The sequence below is a fragment of the Rhinolophus sinicus genome, chromosome 17 (genome assembly GCF_057876585.1).
Source record: "Rhinolophus sinicus isolate RSI-liver-muscle chromosome 17, RSI-T2T, whole genome shotgun sequence".
NCBI classification, from domain to species: domain Eukaryota; kingdom Metazoa; phylum Chordata; class Mammalia; order Chiroptera; family Rhinolophidae; genus Rhinolophus; species Rhinolophus sinicus.
Genome location: NC_142517.1, coordinates 58,924,191 through 58,940,669, shown reverse-complemented (window position 1 = coordinate 58,940,669; position 16,479 = coordinate 58,924,191). Strand labels below are relative to the sequence as shown.

The window sequence follows — 16,479 nt, the reverse complement described above, 5'->3', positions numbered from 1 at the left end:
ACCTCCTCTGCTCTCAAGGCACCTGCCATATAATGATCATCCTCTTCCTGTAACGTCACAGTCCCTGGGGACACAGACTGTCTGTTCAACTTGTGTCCCGCACTTCAAGGCTTGACGCAGAGAAGGGCAGTCCAACCTCTGTCAGCTTTTTCAACACCCTCCCTTAATAGCTTTTCAATAAACCCAGGAGATGCTGGCAAAAGCTGGCAGGCTGATTAGAAGTGAGAAAAGCAATAGGAAACGCTGGGATTTAGGGAACCGTGTGTCCGGTAAGAAAAGTACATTTGGTTTCCTGATTCCCTGAGGGACCCCCAGATGCTTTGGTGCTCCCCTTCCAAAAAAAAAAGTCTTTCTGGAGTGTATTAGCTCCGCCATCATTTACCCAAAAATGACATTTTTGAAAATGGAGTTGAAGACGTCCATGGTCTGTAAATAGGAATGGCTTTGTAGCAAAAGAACAAATTATTTCCCCAAAAAAAATTAAGGGAAAAATGTGAGAAGACACTTGTATACACAGAATTGTGGTCAGTGTATAATGTAAGCTATTGATTGGTAGAAATAGACAGGAACATGAAAAAATGTATGATTAGTTCAACTACTTATATGGCTCATGCACTAAGCACAATGTTTTACCCATGTGCCCTCATTTAATCCTCACGCTTGTTCTTCTGTAATATAAAGCAGGAATTAATTACTCTCCCCTAGTTTATAGGCTCAGAAAGGTTAAGTAACTTTTCCAAGATCAAACAGCTGAGAATGGAATTCCAAGTCTAGCAGCAATACCCCAAATTGACTTAATATTAACCTTTTCCCTTTTATATCGTATGTGACTACTTTTAAAATCACAGTTAAATTTAATTCCTGTCTTAGTGAACAGGGTAGTCAGGACATGTTGGAACTGAAGGTTCCAGACCTCCCAGGCCTTAGGGCTCACCACACAGACGAGCCCGGAGCCACAGACACACAAAGGAAAGGCCCAGACCCATCCTGAATGGCCTGTTTTTATTAAACCCAAGCCATCAGCTTATTTATGATTTACTTCTTTTCCAAAAATTCAGATGATCAAATGACATAAAGCTCAAAGGGCTAATTTCCTTGATCCAGTAATTTCCTAAAAACTAGTGATCCAGTAATTTCCTAAAAACAAATAATCTAACTTTTTAAAATGGGCCAAGGTATTAATAGGTAGCTCATAGAAAAGGAAATATAAATGGCCCAACTAATCTTTTTAAATGTTCATTCATTCAAGAAATGCAAATTAAAACCACAGAGACACCATTTTCCACCTGTCAGACTGGCTAAAACCAAAAAGCGCTGTAACACGTGGAAAGCTCTCACACCCCAGTGGCTGACAACTGGCATAACCTCTTCTAAGGAAAGCAATTCAGCAATGTCATTATTTCACACACTCTTTACAACTCAGGGGACCCACTTCTGGGAACTCATCCTTCAGTTGCATATAAAAAAAAACCCACATACACCATTTATTGCAACAGTAGTTGTCATTATAAAGTATTGGAAACAACCAAATTATCACTTCATCAAAAAGGGCCTCGTTAAATAGATTATGGCACATCCATACATCCATGCAACCCTAAACAAGAACGGGGAAGCTCTTTCAGAGGCTATGAACTCTTCAAAATACTGTAAGAGAAAAAAAACAAGAAACACACGAGAAACTGATGGTTGTCAGCCTCCAGGGAGGTGGGCAGCTGGGGTGGGAGACTTTACTCTATATCCTTTATAAAGTACCTTTTGAATTTTGAACTCCGTGAAATGTTAGTTACTCAGAAAAACATTAAAACACTTATGCATGTTGAAGCCTTCTTTGTTACTCAAGTTTCTGGCTTAGCTCCAGCTGACTTGCTGTATTCTCTCCTGCAGTGTATCCTGCCTTATGGAACTCGAGAGCAAAGCTGTCAGTCAGTGACTACATCTCAGCCCCAGAAGAGAGACCCCTTAGAACCAACCAGGCCTGCACTTCCTCTTTCTGTCCACAGGTGGTGCTATGGGGCCTGCTGCCCTGGGCACAGGGTGGTGGTGGCTTGGGGGCACCCTGGGGCCTCAGTCAGCTGACCAAGAGGCAGAGAGACACAGGCAGGCACAAGTATGTAACATAAAATAGAAACTAATTTTATTTCTCTGGAAGAAGCAGGAATCCATAACTGGGGCAGCAACTTTGGCAACAGAGGCTGGTGGGAAAACAGAACAGCACAGGGAAAGAGTTGGGTCAAAGAGGAAGCACTGGTGTCCCTCGAGGGCAGCTGCCCCCTTGGTCTCCTTCCAACCCTGGGGCCTTGGGCCCTGGTCCCTGCCAGAGAATTATCTGGCACACTTGCTCTGCTTCCTGAGCCACCTCAGGCTATTTCCAGGCACAAGATCCTAAGAACAGCCAAGTCCTATAACATGCCCACGGAGAGGCCACAAGTCACACTCTGTCCAACACCCCAACTGCCCACCAGGGGCTTCCTGGAGAAGGGCCCAGCCCTGTGCTGGTCCACCTCTCCTTGTGGCCAACACAACTCCAGGCCTGGGGTCAAGCTTGGCTTCCCCGTCGGCAGGACTTGGGGACATATTCCAGCCACAGACCCCGCCAGGGTGGAGCCAGAGACAGGTCAGCTGTAGGGGCCATGAGGCCACCCCCAGGCCTGCCTTCATGGGGCTCCTTCCTGCACCTTGGCTGGGTGCACCGAGGGCTGAACCGAAGTTGCAGGGGTGGCGCTGGGTGAGGGAGGGAGGCAAGGCGGGGCTCCCAGCCTCCTGCTGCTTTGGCCCCCCTCTGCCACTGGAAGCAGTGGGTGGCAGATCCTCCAGGCCTGAAATGGGCATCCCCGCCCTTGTCAGATGGACAGGCTCAAGTTATTCCTTCGGGGCAGACCCTCTGGCTCTCCAGACATCTCAGCGCCTAAAGGAGAAAGACCCAGAAAGTCCCTCCATCAACAGTGGCCAGTGCACCAGAGTATGGAATGTCTAGCGTGGGAGGGCCTCTCAGTGCCGGCAAATCGGTTGAAAACTGGTAGTTCCAGGCAATAATTTTGGAACCTACCATCCAGGGATGCCTTTTTGTCCTTATTTTTAAACAACGAAAAATAAAGAGACCAGCAGGAGTCTCCAAGGGTGACAGGCACAGTAAAGCCTAAGTTTATTTGGATACAAATTAGCAAGAATTTACTAATGGTGTCGTTTGAGATGTGACAGACGCATCCCTAGTTACTTCGCGTCTATGCAGCTGGCACCGTCATTCATACCCATTTTACAGATGAGGACCCGGAGAGGTGGGGACACAGGCAGACGCGGCACGCTAGCAGGAGGCTGGGCTCCGAGTCGGGCTGCCTGCTGCCACAGCCCAACTGCTCCGAAACCCCACGGCCCAGCAGGGCCTCTCCAGGGACGATGCTGGGATGTACCCATTTCACCACTTTTTGGCTTGCTAAAGCCTTCACATACATATATTTATGTTACATATCACTATGTTATTTATGTAACTTATTTTGTTATATACAGGTACATTTAAATTTTTTACAGGAAAATACTGGATTTTTTGGGGTTAGCCATTCCTTTAAAAAGGCATTAAAACTGTTATTTTAAACTGGACTGCCATGCAGAGGTGAGAAGTATCACTGGGTCCTGGACCGTGGCTCCCAGGAGGCCGCTCAGGGTGCCATGGGAGGGGCTTGGGAAACAAGCCCCCTAGAACTGGAGGGACTCCAACTGCCTCTTTTAATCAGTGCATTTGAACCAAGTGGCTGAAAGTCTCAATAAACGCACTTCGGAGAGACTGTTTGCACCCAGAAATGTCTGCATGTTGGGCCTGGGCCCAGCTCCTGGCTGGGGAGCTCCGGGACTCCTGCTGTGGGGGGCTTGTGAGGTGTGGGACTGTTTCCCCGCCCCCAGGACAGGAAGGTGGCAGGGGAGGGCTTACTCACTTGTGCTGGGCAGAGCCACAGGGGCCCAGCAGGTGGCAGCCAGCCTGCTCCAGGTCCCAATCGAACATCTCCAGCACTTTGTGGCACTCGCCTCGCGGCCGCAGACCCAACCCAAAAAGCTGCTCCACCTGAGGAGCAGAGGGTGGTGCCATGGGACACACTAGGCCCAAGGGGTACCAGGCCAGGGCTGGGGCAGAGGAGAGCCCGAGGGGTAAGGAGGGGAAGAGAACAGCAGAACCAGTCTTCAGGGTCCCTGAAAACCAGAGTGAGCAGGAGGTGGTGGTACCTTCAGATACTGGGCAGCCCTCTGCACGCTCCAGCCGTGGCTCTGCAGGGCGGCCTGGCACTCCTCTGTGGTCACCCCATGCACCATGGCCTGCAGCTGGGCACACCCACCACCCGTCAGCACCACCTGGGCCCACTCCTCTGCGGCCCTTGGGCCCCAGCCCCTTTCCCCGGCAGCCAGGCCTGGCACTCACCATCTGGATCTTATCTGCTGGCCGTGCAGCCTCTGGCCCGTCCCCAGGGCAGGCCCTCTGTGGCAGTCGAGCAGTGGCCCTCAGGGCTGGTGGCCGTGCCCCTGGGTTGCTGTTGTTGGTGGAGAAGTTGGCCTTGGGGTCTGGGACAGCCTGGGGCATGGGACGAACAGTGGCAGTGGGGGCAGCAGGGGCTGGGGTGCTGGGTGGGGGCAGCGGGGGCACAGGCAGGGGGGCTGGCTCTTCGGGGCTCTGGGCCTCACGCAGGAAGCGCTGGTAGCGCTCCAAGTAGGGTGGGCGCTCAGGCAGCAGGTAGTAGTGGGTGCTGCTGACCTTCTTGCCGTCTCGGACGATAGGCAGGATACAGGGCCCGGCCCGTGGGCCAGGTGCCTGGATCACCTGGGGGGTGGCGTACTTGGGGTCTGAAGCGAAGCTCTGGGTGGTGGGCATGGTCTTCCCAGGTGAGCTTGAGAGCCAGGGTGGCAGCGGGGAGCTGCCACGTGGCACCAGGGGGCTGGGGGTCCTTGAGCTTTGAGGGGACACAGGCTCCCGGGGAGGCACCAAGGGAGGGGAGGCAGGTCCAGGCCACCGCCCTGTCTCCTCCTCGCCTGAGAGGGCTGGGGACAGCTCGCCACGTGGGCGCGCAGGCCTCGGGGGGATGGGCACCCGTGGGGGCACCTGGGGCCTGTCGTCGCTCACCGGGCTGGGTGAGGAGCCCAGCGAGCGGGCCGGGACCTGCAGGTGCCGCATGCACTCCTGCTGCAGGGCCTGGAAGATCTCCTCGGTCTGGGCTGAGGTGGGCAGCCTGCCCCCACCCTGCGGCGGGAGGAACAGGTTGTCCTCCACAGGAGGGAGGCGCAGCGGCTGCTCAGGCCCAAAGGCGAAGTCGGTCTCTCCCTGGGTGGGGCCGGGGGAGACGCCCGCGCCCCGCAGGGTGCTGTTGATGGAGCAGACCTCAAAGTCGGCCTCATCTTGGGCCACTTCGTCGTAGGCGGGTGGCGGGGGCAGCGGGCGGGCATCCCAGTCCACCACAGGTGTGGGGTGCAGGGGCCGGGGCAGGGCCCGAGTGGGGCTCTGCGGTGGGGTCTTGTCCAGCAAGGAGCAGGCATCCATGGCCAGCTGCGCCAGGGAGGGCGCACAGGGCCGCGGGGCTGGGACCACAGGCTCCTCGCCGAAGTCGATGAGTGTGACCTCGCCGGTGCCACCGCGGCCTGCCTTGGTGCCCGGCACCCGGGCCGACGGCTTTGCCAGCCACAGCCCACGGGGCAAGCCTGGCTTCCGCAGCACCAGCCTCTTGAACTCACTGGACAGGGGGTCTTGGTCCTCGCTCACAGGGTCATAGGTTGGTTCTGCAATGGAAGGGAGACCCCGACAGGGAGGCGGTGTCAGGTAGGAGGCCAAGAAAGGTGGAGGGTGAGGAAAAAAGCCAATTGTCCCCACCAACTCCCCCAGAGATCAGCCTTCAGCTGCCAGGTTCTCAGTGCACACTGACCCCATTCACAAAGCAGGGCACGGCCTGCTCTGGGTACTGTTAGCTCCCTGCGTGGGTGCGTAAGCCCGTCTCCATCTCAGCCTGAGCAAGCGACTCTGCACACCACCTGCCTCTGACACCCCTTCCATCCACAGAAGACCCCAAATGCCCTTGCCCCTGGGCCCGGTTAGTAGCCCTATCCCACCCCGTTACGGCACACCATTAGTGCAGGCGGGGGCTATGGGCAATCCCCCACCATCTAGAGCAACAGGAGCTCCTGACCCACCGTCATGGAAGCCCAGCCTCTGCAGGTCCCAAAAGGAGTGAGGCAGGCCAGGCAATGGTGGAGAGAGGCAGAGGTGGGCTCCAGGACCACACAATTGCTCCAGAAGCCCAGGCTCTTGGTGGGTGAGGGGAGAGGCAGGCATGCTGGGCCAGGTCAGCAGCAAAAGCTCACAGCACACACTGGCTTCCCCTCCCACCCCACCGGCTACGAGGACTCTGTGCCTTCCAGGAGGAGAGAAGGAATGAGAGGAGAGAGGGGCCGGGGGCAGGGGCCAAGGCACCGAGCGCAGCCCCACTTACTCTGAGTGAAGATGGCAGGCTGAGGTGGGCGAGGTGGAGGCTCCCCTGCAGGAAGGCCATGCAGAGAGTGGAGGGGGGCAGAGCAGAACAGACAAGGGGACAAGGGAGGAAGAAGACAAGGCCAGACAAGAGAGCAGAGCATGGAGAGAGAGAGAGAGAGAGAGAGAGAGCGCGCGCCGTAAATAGGAGCGAGTGAACGTACAAACCCAAGAGCAATGGGAAGTAATGGGGCGGCAGGATGGGAAAAACTGTGTTCCGGAACGAAGGCCCAGGACCCGGGGGCTGGATGAGGCTCCTAGCCAAGATGAAGCCTGTGGGGTGGTTTGGCTTGGGAGAGGAGAGCAGGATGAGGGTGGGTGAGGAAGGCCAGGCTCTGAGCACGGCGGGAAGGAGGAGGGTAGAGAGAGCTGAGGAGGGCAGGCCAACGCAGGGCCGACGGAGGATGCCCACCTCGGCGGATACAGCTGCCTTTCTTCTTCCACCCCACTCCCGGCTGGAGCCAGGGACACAGCTGTCCGTCCCCCTGCTGCACTGACCCAACTGTCTCAGAGCCAGAACAGCCGGCTCAAGGTTGGCCTGAGAAGACAGTGCCCCTGAGCAGCCAATGAACTTGGGAAAGCCCTGGAGTTGGGGGCGCTTACTTTTCACCCTTCCCAGATGCTGGGTGGGGCGGGAGGTGCTCAGGTCCACGCTCAGCAGGTCGGGAGGGTCCATAGGGTTTCCCAGATACAGTCTGCGGGGGGAGAACCAGGTCAGAGGGTAGAGGACCAGTGTGGAGTGGTGGCAGTGAGGAAACCTATGGAGGAGACGCTGGGCCTGTCCCCTGGGGTCAGGCATCCAGGGACCACCTTGCCCAAGCCCCTTGCAGATGTGGTCTGGAGCACAGGACTTCCAATTCCCAGCAGCTCCTTTCTGTAGACCTAAGCTGTAACCTGGGGAGGGCGTCATGGAGAGGGCAGGGAAAGGACTCCTGATTGCAGGCTGAAAAGCCTAGGACTGTAGGGGCTCCAAGAACACCCTACAAGGCAGAGCTAGCCCTCTGCAACCCCCATGGCACCCCAACCCACGCCCGGCAGCAGCCACCTGCTGGCACGCTCTCTTCTCTCCTTCCAGGCCCAGAGGCATCCGGCTGTGCTCCCCAGGCAGGGTGGGCAGGACACATCCTTCTGCCACACTGCCAGGGGTTTGGCCACCTGCCCTGCTCTCAATTCACCCTCAACCTCTGTGCTGACTGTCAGGATCTGGGCCTTAGTCACAGGCTGATTAACGCCCAGAGGAATGGGGCTGGGCTGGCCACGGCACGCCAGGAGCAGGGCAGAGGGCACCAGGCCTCCTTCTGGAGGGTGTCTGTGCTCTCATGCCCCAACTCTCGCCAGCCCTCACCTGGCTCTTCTGAGCAAGAGACACGCGGGCCTCCCTCCCACATGTAAGTGTTCTGGTGTGTGGGGGCACACAGGTGAAGGGCCAGTGGCACCACACCAGCCAGGCGTGTGTCAGAAGTCAGAGGACTAGCGCTGCCTGGAGCTGGCCCTCTGGGGCCAGCACAGGGGCCTTGAGGCCTGGCGTGAGGAGCCGCCAGGTGGAACCCAGGGGCAGGGCACCCAGGAAGTGACTAATTCTTCTCCTCTGTGTCCTCCCCAGATGCCCCTCAGTGACCTCATCCTTTCACTTAAAGGAGACTGAACACACCTCCAGGACACAGAGGGAGCAGGCAGGCGGGGCGCTAAGCTGCTGCCTACCATTCGCTCTGAAGTTTCCCCACAAGGAGCTCTTTCGGGGCCTTGCACCCCTGGGCCTGACCCGGCAGGTTCCCATCTCCCAGACTGTGCTACTTCCAGCAGAAGGGAAACTGCTACTCAAATGCTGGGGATCATGACAAAAGCTCTCCCACTGAACTGCTTCGGAAGGCTGTTCCCAAGTCCATTTTCCTAAGGCCAGTGTGCCAGGGGAGCTTCAGGCTGCAGCCCTTGGGGGCCTTTCTCCCAGGTCCATCCCTTGAAGCTCCTAACCCTGGTTCTGCCTATAGGGAAAAGTTGCTGGGCAATAAGAGACCCTCTGTCCCCCGTTATGATGGGACCTTGGAAGCCTAAAAGACGCCTGCATGCCCGGGGAGGGGCTGCTGGCCCTGCCCAGTACTCACTCATCGATCTTGTCGGGAAAGCCCCAGCAGTGGCGGGGGTCGCTGTCGCCATGCCCCGTGTGGATGAAGCTATTCTGCAGAGGCTGGCTGATGTCCTGGGCCGACAGGCCAGCCACGGAGGTCACCACATTGCGAGGGAAGGGCCCCACACACAGCGTCCGAGTATTCTGCCCACGCCACCAGTAATTCTCGGCCCTGCCCAACAAAGATGACATGGTGAACACCAGGGCGTGGTGTACGTGGTGTGACAGCCCCAAGGAGTGGGACCCTTTCCACACCAAGCTCTTTAACTATGAAGTCTAACCACCTTGGCAGAAGGGAACACGGGGGCAAAGGCCCCAGGACCAGGGTGGGCGATCATGCCTGCCTCCTCCCAGCAGCTCCCCATAACCTGCCACTGCCCCAGTACAGGGCCCGGCTGTTTTCACACAGCCTGTAAGCTACCTAGGTGGGTGAGACAGCTTTTCCTACAGCTTACAAAAAAGGAAACAGGTTCCAACAAGTGACACGACTTGCCTACTACAGTTACCAGAAAGATCGCAGTAGACCCAGGATTCAAATCTAGTTGTTAGTCTGGAAAGCCACTGCCCTTCTCACAGTACCACCTGGCCTCCCTCTTCCCAGGGCAAGGCCTGGTCCCGGGCCCCTTCTGGCCACCCAGTTTCACTCTTCAGCGCAATTCCAGGAGTTGTGAGGTTCAGGGGCCCAAGGAGGACTCACCCAGCCCTCACGCTGGGCTTAAGGCCAAGCCCTCCCACTGCAACCTACCTCCTGCGTGCAGCTCTCATGCATTTAGAATCACTCGGGGCAACCCACGCCTTCACGTCACCAGTTTATGTTTCTCTAATACCTTCTACCAGGCCCTCACAGGGCTGGGGGGACCCTCACCCTTGCCCCATCCACCTCCTTGGGAAAAGCGTTACTACCATCTTAAACAAGGGGTTCAGAGGGGAACCCAGCCTCCCAATGTAGCTGGGCCACCAGCTCCTTGTTCTGACCCCACACACAAAACCTGTTATGCAGCCTAAGCCCCCTGGGTTGGGGCGGGCAGGTGAGCAAGAAAGAGCAGAGAGCCTCCTGGACACTTGGAACAGCAAAAGCCAACAGGCTGTCAGGCTCCTGCGTCTGCTGTGGGCTCACTCCCCCCTGCTGACATGGGTAAGATCTGGGCTAAGGCAGAGGTGGTGACAGCCCCATGCTGCTGTGGTAGACACGTGTGGCACCAAGCTGCATGACCTCACTGTCAACCCCCTACCTAGACGTCACTGCCCACAGCCAGGAACGTAAAGAAAGGTCTCCTCCCGACTGCGACTAGCCCAGAGGGATGGGGGGAGGCTGGAGGCTGGAAGCAGGTAGCAAGGCCTAAGCACCTGGGCACTTCTCTGGGAGGTGATGAGGCCCACTGCGGCATCGTAACCCCCAAACAGCCTGTTCCAGAGAGGGAAGCCGAACCCCACCAGCACAGCAGCCCGTGGGAAGCTGAGAGGTGAGGATGGCAGGGCTAGGAGCCCGGCCTCCTTGTAAACAAGGCCGCTGAGGGCCCACCACAGACACAGCAACCCTATGACTACCACCCTGCCCTCTGGGTGGGAAGGGCAGGGAAGGAAGGAAGGACAGGACAACACCCAGGAAGAGACAAAGCTCATCTGAAAATAGCAGCGCCGTTCTAAGGAGGAAAGGAGAAGAGCGCTTCCCGTCCGCCTCCCAGGGCCAGCTGAGGTTGAGGGCCGCCGGTGAAGAGAGTAGGGAGGCACGCCTGGCACTGGGGGACCCTGCTGCGGTCCCCCCACACTGACTGGCTCCCTGGGTTCTGCAGGCACGTCCACAGAACCATCTCAGACACCAAGCCCATGGCTGGACACTGGACTCAGCTCTCCACGCCTCTTCAGAAGTGCTCGTTAACTTGGGTGAGAAATGCAGCCACGGCGGAGACGCAGTGCGGAGAACAGACTCCATCCACGGCACGACCATGCCCTCCTGTGTGGGCCCGGAGCGAAGCAGACCAGCCGGCAATCACTCCCTGTGCTCCTCTCCTTTGCCAACACAGCCAAGCTCCTCACACAGAAGCCTCCTTTGGACACACTTCTGAGAGCGAGAGGGGACACCAAGCCCACCTCCCTTCATTACAGGTTATGGCCAAGGCGAGAGCCCCCATGATTATTGGGGGTCCTGACACCACTCCCCAAAAACGTCTTTGCTCCTGGGAGAGGGAGGAGTATTAAGTGTGTATGAGAAAGAAGCCCCTTGGCAATCGCACCCCGAGCACATCAGCCCAACAAAGCTCTAATGTGAGCCCTGAGATAGCCAATGAGATGGCCGCTGCTGTGCTCAACTGCCCACTGTCTCCCTCTGAGGCTCCACGGGGCTGAGGTACCAGCAGCCCCGTCCTGCCGCCCAGCCTGCTCTGGCCACACCTTCTCCTCCCCTCCACCAATAGGCCAGTCTCCACGGCAACAACAGGAAGGCCAGGTCCCCCACTGCAGCAAACATGGACACAGACACCCAAGGGGAGTCTCTAGGGGAGTAAGAAAAGGGCCCAGCACCTCCAGCAAGAGATCTCCACTTCCTGCTGCCTGTCAGCAGCCTGAGACAAGTGAAATGTGAAGCAGCAGCTAAGAAACTGAGGCCTGGGCTGAGAACTGCCTCAGGTGGCCCCAGCTCTATGGGGGACCATCCCCTGAAATTTAGCCCCTTGTTCCAGTCCTGGCCTAAGGGAGTCCAGAATGGCTGACACATGTTGCTTCCACATTCTGCTTAAAACCGCACCCCACCCACTTCTCTCTGAGTGTCCCAAGCAGCCCCTGGCCTTGAGGAACAACACAGACCCTTGCTTCCCCTCCCTCACTGACCCCAGGAAGCAGAGGCTCCAGGGACCAGGCCAGGCCAAGGACCTGCTGATGGGTTTCAAAACCTCTGTCCCGCTTCTCCGGTGCCATAAACGCAGACATGAGCTGCCAGCCTTCCCAGCCTCCATATGAGACCCCCTGGGAAAGAGCGGTCAGTGTCCGGCCCTCAGCCTAGGCTGAGCCTCACAAGCGTGGCTCATAGAACGTCAAGGTGTCTCTCTGCCCACTGCCTGTTACCCCAAGAAGCACTGAGCCAGCAGAACCAGAGCCAGGGGCAAGGGGGTTCCCAGACTCTGGAGTAGGAAACAAATACTGGAGACAGCTTCCGCCAGAAGGAATCCAAAACCAACAGAAGAGCAGATATGGAGAAAGCCGAGAACCAGGCCAAGGGGAGACACGGGAAAGAGCCAGGGACCTACATGTATAAACCCAGACCCAAAGGGACACACAGAGAGCCCATCCACCTGGAGACGTGGAGACAGAGCCAGTCAAACAGAGCTTTGAGCACTGAGAAAACCAGGGGGCAGAGTCAAAGCTCTGGCCCCACGGACACACAGGCCCACTCCCAGAGCCCCACCAGCTGCTGTGGCCTCCTGCCCCTCACCTCCCACCTCCTGAGCGGCTCCAGAGACCATGGGCAGGCACAGTGGTCCAAGACGGCTGGTGGCCCTGGAGGAGGAGCCCGGCGAGCCCACACTGGCAGGCAGCAGGGAGCCTGTGACGGAGGGCAGGGCGGAGCATGCCCACAGCAACCTCCCAGGAGGAGGGCTCCCTGACCCCTCCCCTCGCCCGCCAGAGGTAACCCAGGGCACCAGCTCAAGAGACACACGCCCCAGAAACACAGGAAGCTCCTGACTCACCCCCTGGAGAACACTGGGCCCTGGCATATGGGCCCCCACTGAGAGCAAGGGAAGGGGAAAGTAAGGACAGAGGACTACAGAGGAGCCTGGTCCAAGGTTCCAGGAAATGGGAATGGTTGGAGACCTAGACTTCTGCCTTAGGTCCTGCCAGGCACCTCCAGAGGGGCCCTCACCCTAATCCTCCTGTTTCCAGAATGCTCTCCGAGTGTCAGGCCTGCGTGCCTTCCCTGGCCCCTGCGCTCCAAACCACAGACTATATTCCTTCCTGTCCCTAGGCCTCTCTCCCAGCTTTCTGCTCTCATCCACTGGCACGAATATTATTCTGATTCCCAGATACTATGCCCAGAGGCAAGGGGAGTCCCGGCCTGAGAGGCGGTGCTGGGGCCACAGCAGGTGCAGGTCATGTTCCTCCACAAACCACCCGGGTTCCAGAACCAACTCCGTCATGACAGACCCAGAGGCTCTCCTGTCACCAAGCCCCCATGCAGCACAAGGTTTAACCAAAGGCCCCAGTCCGAAACCTGAAGTCCAGGTAGAAAGGGCTCTGCGGGCAGTAGCCCCTGCCCTCACCCACACCTGGCTCTCAGTCAGATGCACTGGGGGTACAGGAGCCTTCCATGCTCACCCAAAGGCACCTCAAGCCTGCCCTACCCCAACCAGTTCCTCAGACACCTGAGACTCAGATAACAGGGGCGGGGTGAGCGGGGTGGGGCTCCACGGCAGGCGGACAGGTGGGTGGGGGCAGCAGGCTAGGAGACATGATTCAGGAGATGGCACCTATAGGCACAGACTTGTATTGCCAGGTGTAAAGGGGAGGGAGGGGTCAGGAAGAGAGGCCCTGCAGGGAGCCCAGGGACAGAGGCCCAGGGAGCAAGGCCGAGCAGAGGATGGAGGGTCCCCGGCCAGGAGCAGTGGGGCTCAGTGGGAGGGCGGAAGTTGCCAGGAAGAGGGGGCGTTGCTTTGGGGTACTGAAACGCACCCAGGTGGGTAGTCAAGAGTCCTTATCCTGGGAGGAGGCGGGAAGGGAAGGGGAGGAAGAGGATTAGAGGAGGAAAGAATGTTTAGGAGTTCCAGAGTCTCCACTTGTGGCCCTGAGGCCCGGCTGCCTCACCGTAATGCCAGTTTGGCCCTGACCCACACAGCCAGGGCTGGAGCTGATTGGGAAAAGGGTGACAGGCAGCACTATGCAGGGGGAGTCCCCTCAGGAGCAGCCGCACCTGCAGATGTAACCCCAAGCACTCGGGGCAGACCCAGGCATGCCCTCCCATCACGCTCACCACACCTTGTGTGATGACATGGGGACCTCAGAGGCAAAAGAGCTCTCGGCCAGCAGGCCCCCCCACCCCGCACCCTAAAAGCAGTACAGACGCAGCCCCCACGCTCCCTACCTCCCCTCGATGACGGTGATGACGTCATTCATCTGGATGTGCAGCTTGTCTGGTTCCTCAAAGTCCTGAAGGGCCCGCATGTCCGTGGGCTGGGCCTGAGGGCACAGAAAGGTCACTGCCCACCCTGGGGCCGACCCTGCTCACAGCCCCGGGGCCCCGTGGGCAGGCGTGCCCTCACCTCCAGCAGGAAGTCCCGCAGGGCCACAAAGCTGGGTCTGTCCTCTGGCTTGTGAGCCCAGCACTGGACCATGACATTGTAGATGTCCTGGGGACAGTCCTCCGGCCGCGGCAGACGCTCCCCCTCCTTGTCAATCTTATGCAGGATCTGGAGAGAGTGGTACAGTTTGAGGACAAGCAGAGCTCCCAGCTCCTCCCTCCCAGCCTCCCTCCACCCCTGGGACGAGTGGAGCTGCAGGCCGCACTGCCCGCACCCTGAAGTAGTCTGCCTCGGGGCAGGGCCTCTCCCCAGGTGGCCGTGGCAAGGGCTGAGAACGGGAGCCTGTCCCTCCTGACCATGGGGCCCTTCTCTATGCTCAGCTGGGAGGTCACACAGACGGAGGGTGGGGGACAGGACTCCAGCAGGTCAGCGCCAGTTCTAGCAGGGCCGCGCTGGGAGCCAGGATCAAACCCACCCTACCTGCCCTGTGAGGGGGACCTCCCCAGCTTCCTCACCTGGCTGCCATTGAGGCCAATCCAGGGCTCCTGGCCATAGGTGAACATCTCCCACAGCGTCACCCCAAACATCCAGGTGTCACTGGCATGGGAGAAGGTGCGTGTCTTCAGGCTCTCGGGGGCACACCTGGCAGAGGCAGGGGTCAAACAGAAGGCCTCTCGAGCACACACACCCACACCAGTCCCAAGCAACATAAAATGCTCATTCAACACACATGTTGTTGCCCTATGTGCCAAGCTCAACAGTAGGGACTGGGAACCCGGTATGGAAGGGACAGGGCAGGACGGCTTGCCCATGGAGTACAGACTTGGAGAAGACCATCTGGGCTCAGGTCTCTTGCCCACATGTGGCCTGGGATTGGAAGGGGGTGAAGCTCCCAGGTCAGGGAAGCAGGGAAAAAGGTCAGAGGCTCTGGGGCTGGGAGGGAGGGGATAAGCGCTCAGGCTGTTTTCTAACTGTGGTGGGAGGATGACAATTTCCAGATTTGGGGCAGGATCCTAACATCTGGGTCATTTCAGCAGGAAGGTGTGGGTGGGAAATCTGGATAGGGCCTGAGGAAGAACCAAATGGGTGGAAATAGTCACAATGGCTTCACCCAAATATCCACACACTTCCTCTGGGATGCCCTCTTGGGTGAGGAGAAACGCCACTGCAGTGAAGATGGCAAAGGGATATTCCAGGGGGGCTGAGGCGCCATGAGGAGGAAGCTGCTCTGGATGGAGAGGCAAAGGATCGCTCATGAAACTGGAGAGCTGGCCTTGCCACTCAAAGAGGATAGGACACAGGGAAAGTCACTCAAGACCTCTAAGCCTCATGTTCCTCATCTGTGAAATGGGAACAATAATCTGCTCGCTTCATAGGGTTGTTTGAAGGGGGCTGTATAAAAATAGGGCTGTACCTATTTTTATGTGGCCCCCTTAAAACAACAATCTACACAAGGATGTGTGAGTCTGAAAGGACGTGCTATTAATTTACTTCAGGAAAACAGGCATAATCCAGGATGTATGGTCCCCCTAGGTATAAAGTCGGTTACTAAGTAGGATGTCTAGACGTCCTGAATGAGAAGAGTACTCTGGCAAGCTGAACGGGACCGGATCCTTCCACCCCAAAGCAGGGAGACTATACTTGTTTGGGTGCCTCTGACACCAGAGGACCACATTGGTCTCAGCACAGGATCGGCTCCCACAGGAGGCAGGGCAATGGTCCCTGTGCAGCAAATGTCCCTGTGCAGTCACAAGGCCCAGCCTGCTCCGGCCCTGCCTGCCGCTAACTCCACCTAGAATATGCTTACCAACCAGTCTTTGCCCAGCTAACTTTTCCTGTTATTTCAGGAGCTTAATACTGGCTGTCCAGGAAGCCTTTGAGTCCCCACAGCACTCGTCCCTGTGTATCCTAGTACCCGACACACAAGAACTCCTAGATGGATGAGCGAATGGAGGGCACACAACAAGGGCTGCTGTGGGTATGGAGGCCCTGCAAGCTCTGAGGCCTGGGTATGTGCGAACCAGGGTGGGACAGGATGGGGTCCAGGCCCCAGGAGCCCGAATCGCCTGCCCCTCACCAGGCAAAGGGCACCTTGCGATGCTCCTGCATGACGTAGTGGTCGTCGTTCTGGGGTAGCGCTCGCATCAGCCCAAAGTCCCCAATCTTGACGAGGTCTCGGGTGGCCAACAGCAAATTGCGGGCAGCCAGGTCACGGTGAATAAAGCGCTTGGACTCCAGGTAGCCCATGCCCTCGGCCACCTGCACAGCATAGCGGCTCAGAGTACCCAGAAGGAAGTGGCCCTGGTGCTTGCGAAGCCTGTCCAACAATGATCCCAGAGGCGCCAGCTCTGTCACCTGAGGCCACAGAGGAGGCAGGAGTAAGCGTGGCGGAGCCCGGCCCCTCCCTCAGCACCCCGCGCTGGGCTCCCAGTCCTCTCCTGAAGGCCTGCCAGAGCCATGCTCAGTGAGCCTTCCTGGACCATCCTTTGGGGATCCCTAGAAGTCCTACAGCTTTCCTCTAAGCAATGTGGGAAACTGAGGCCCAGAGAAACAACCCGAAGAGGCTCAGGTTAGAAATTCCAGGCACTGAGCTCCAGGGCTGGCTTTTCTCAGGGAGTATGACTCCCTCC

General features: G+C 57.8%; 1 protein-coding gene across 17 annotated transcripts in view; it reads right to left on the bottom strand.

The window, feature by feature from the left end:
• Nucleotides 1-2,112: 2,112 nt before the first annotated feature.
• TNK2 (tyrosine kinase non receptor 2) overlaps nt 2,113-16,479 on the bottom strand; it is a 39,564-nt gene continuing 25,197 nt past the window's right edge. For 10 of the 17 annotated variants that reach the window (XM_074330308.2, XM_074330303.2, XM_074330267.2 and 7 more), the window contains 11 exons: nt 15,927-16,204; nt 14,365-14,491; nt 13,871-14,017; nt 13,693-13,787; nt 8,599-8,793; nt 7,100-7,191; nt 6,459-6,503; nt 4,406-5,751; nt 4,213-4,308; nt 3,927-4,054; nt 2,113-2,905 (listed from right to left, as the gene is read on the bottom strand). In XM_074330308.2, coding sequence (XP_074186409.1) covers nt 2,899-2,905; nt 3,927-4,054; nt 4,213-4,308; nt 4,406-5,751; nt 6,459-6,503; nt 7,100-7,191; nt 8,599-8,793; nt 13,693-13,787; nt 13,871-14,017; nt 14,365-14,491; nt 15,927-16,204 — 2,556 coding nt within the window. In that variant the 3' untranslated portion in view covers nt 2,113-2,898. Of the gene's footprint in view, nt 2,906-3,926; nt 4,180-4,212; nt 4,309-4,405; nt 5,752-6,458; nt 6,504-7,099; nt 7,192-8,598; nt 8,794-13,692; nt 13,788-13,870; nt 14,018-14,364; nt 14,492-15,926; nt 16,205-16,479 lie in introns of those variants that run through there. The other 7 variants (XM_019723638.3, XM_019723637.3, XM_074330244.2 and 4 more) reach the window with 4 other exon arrangements.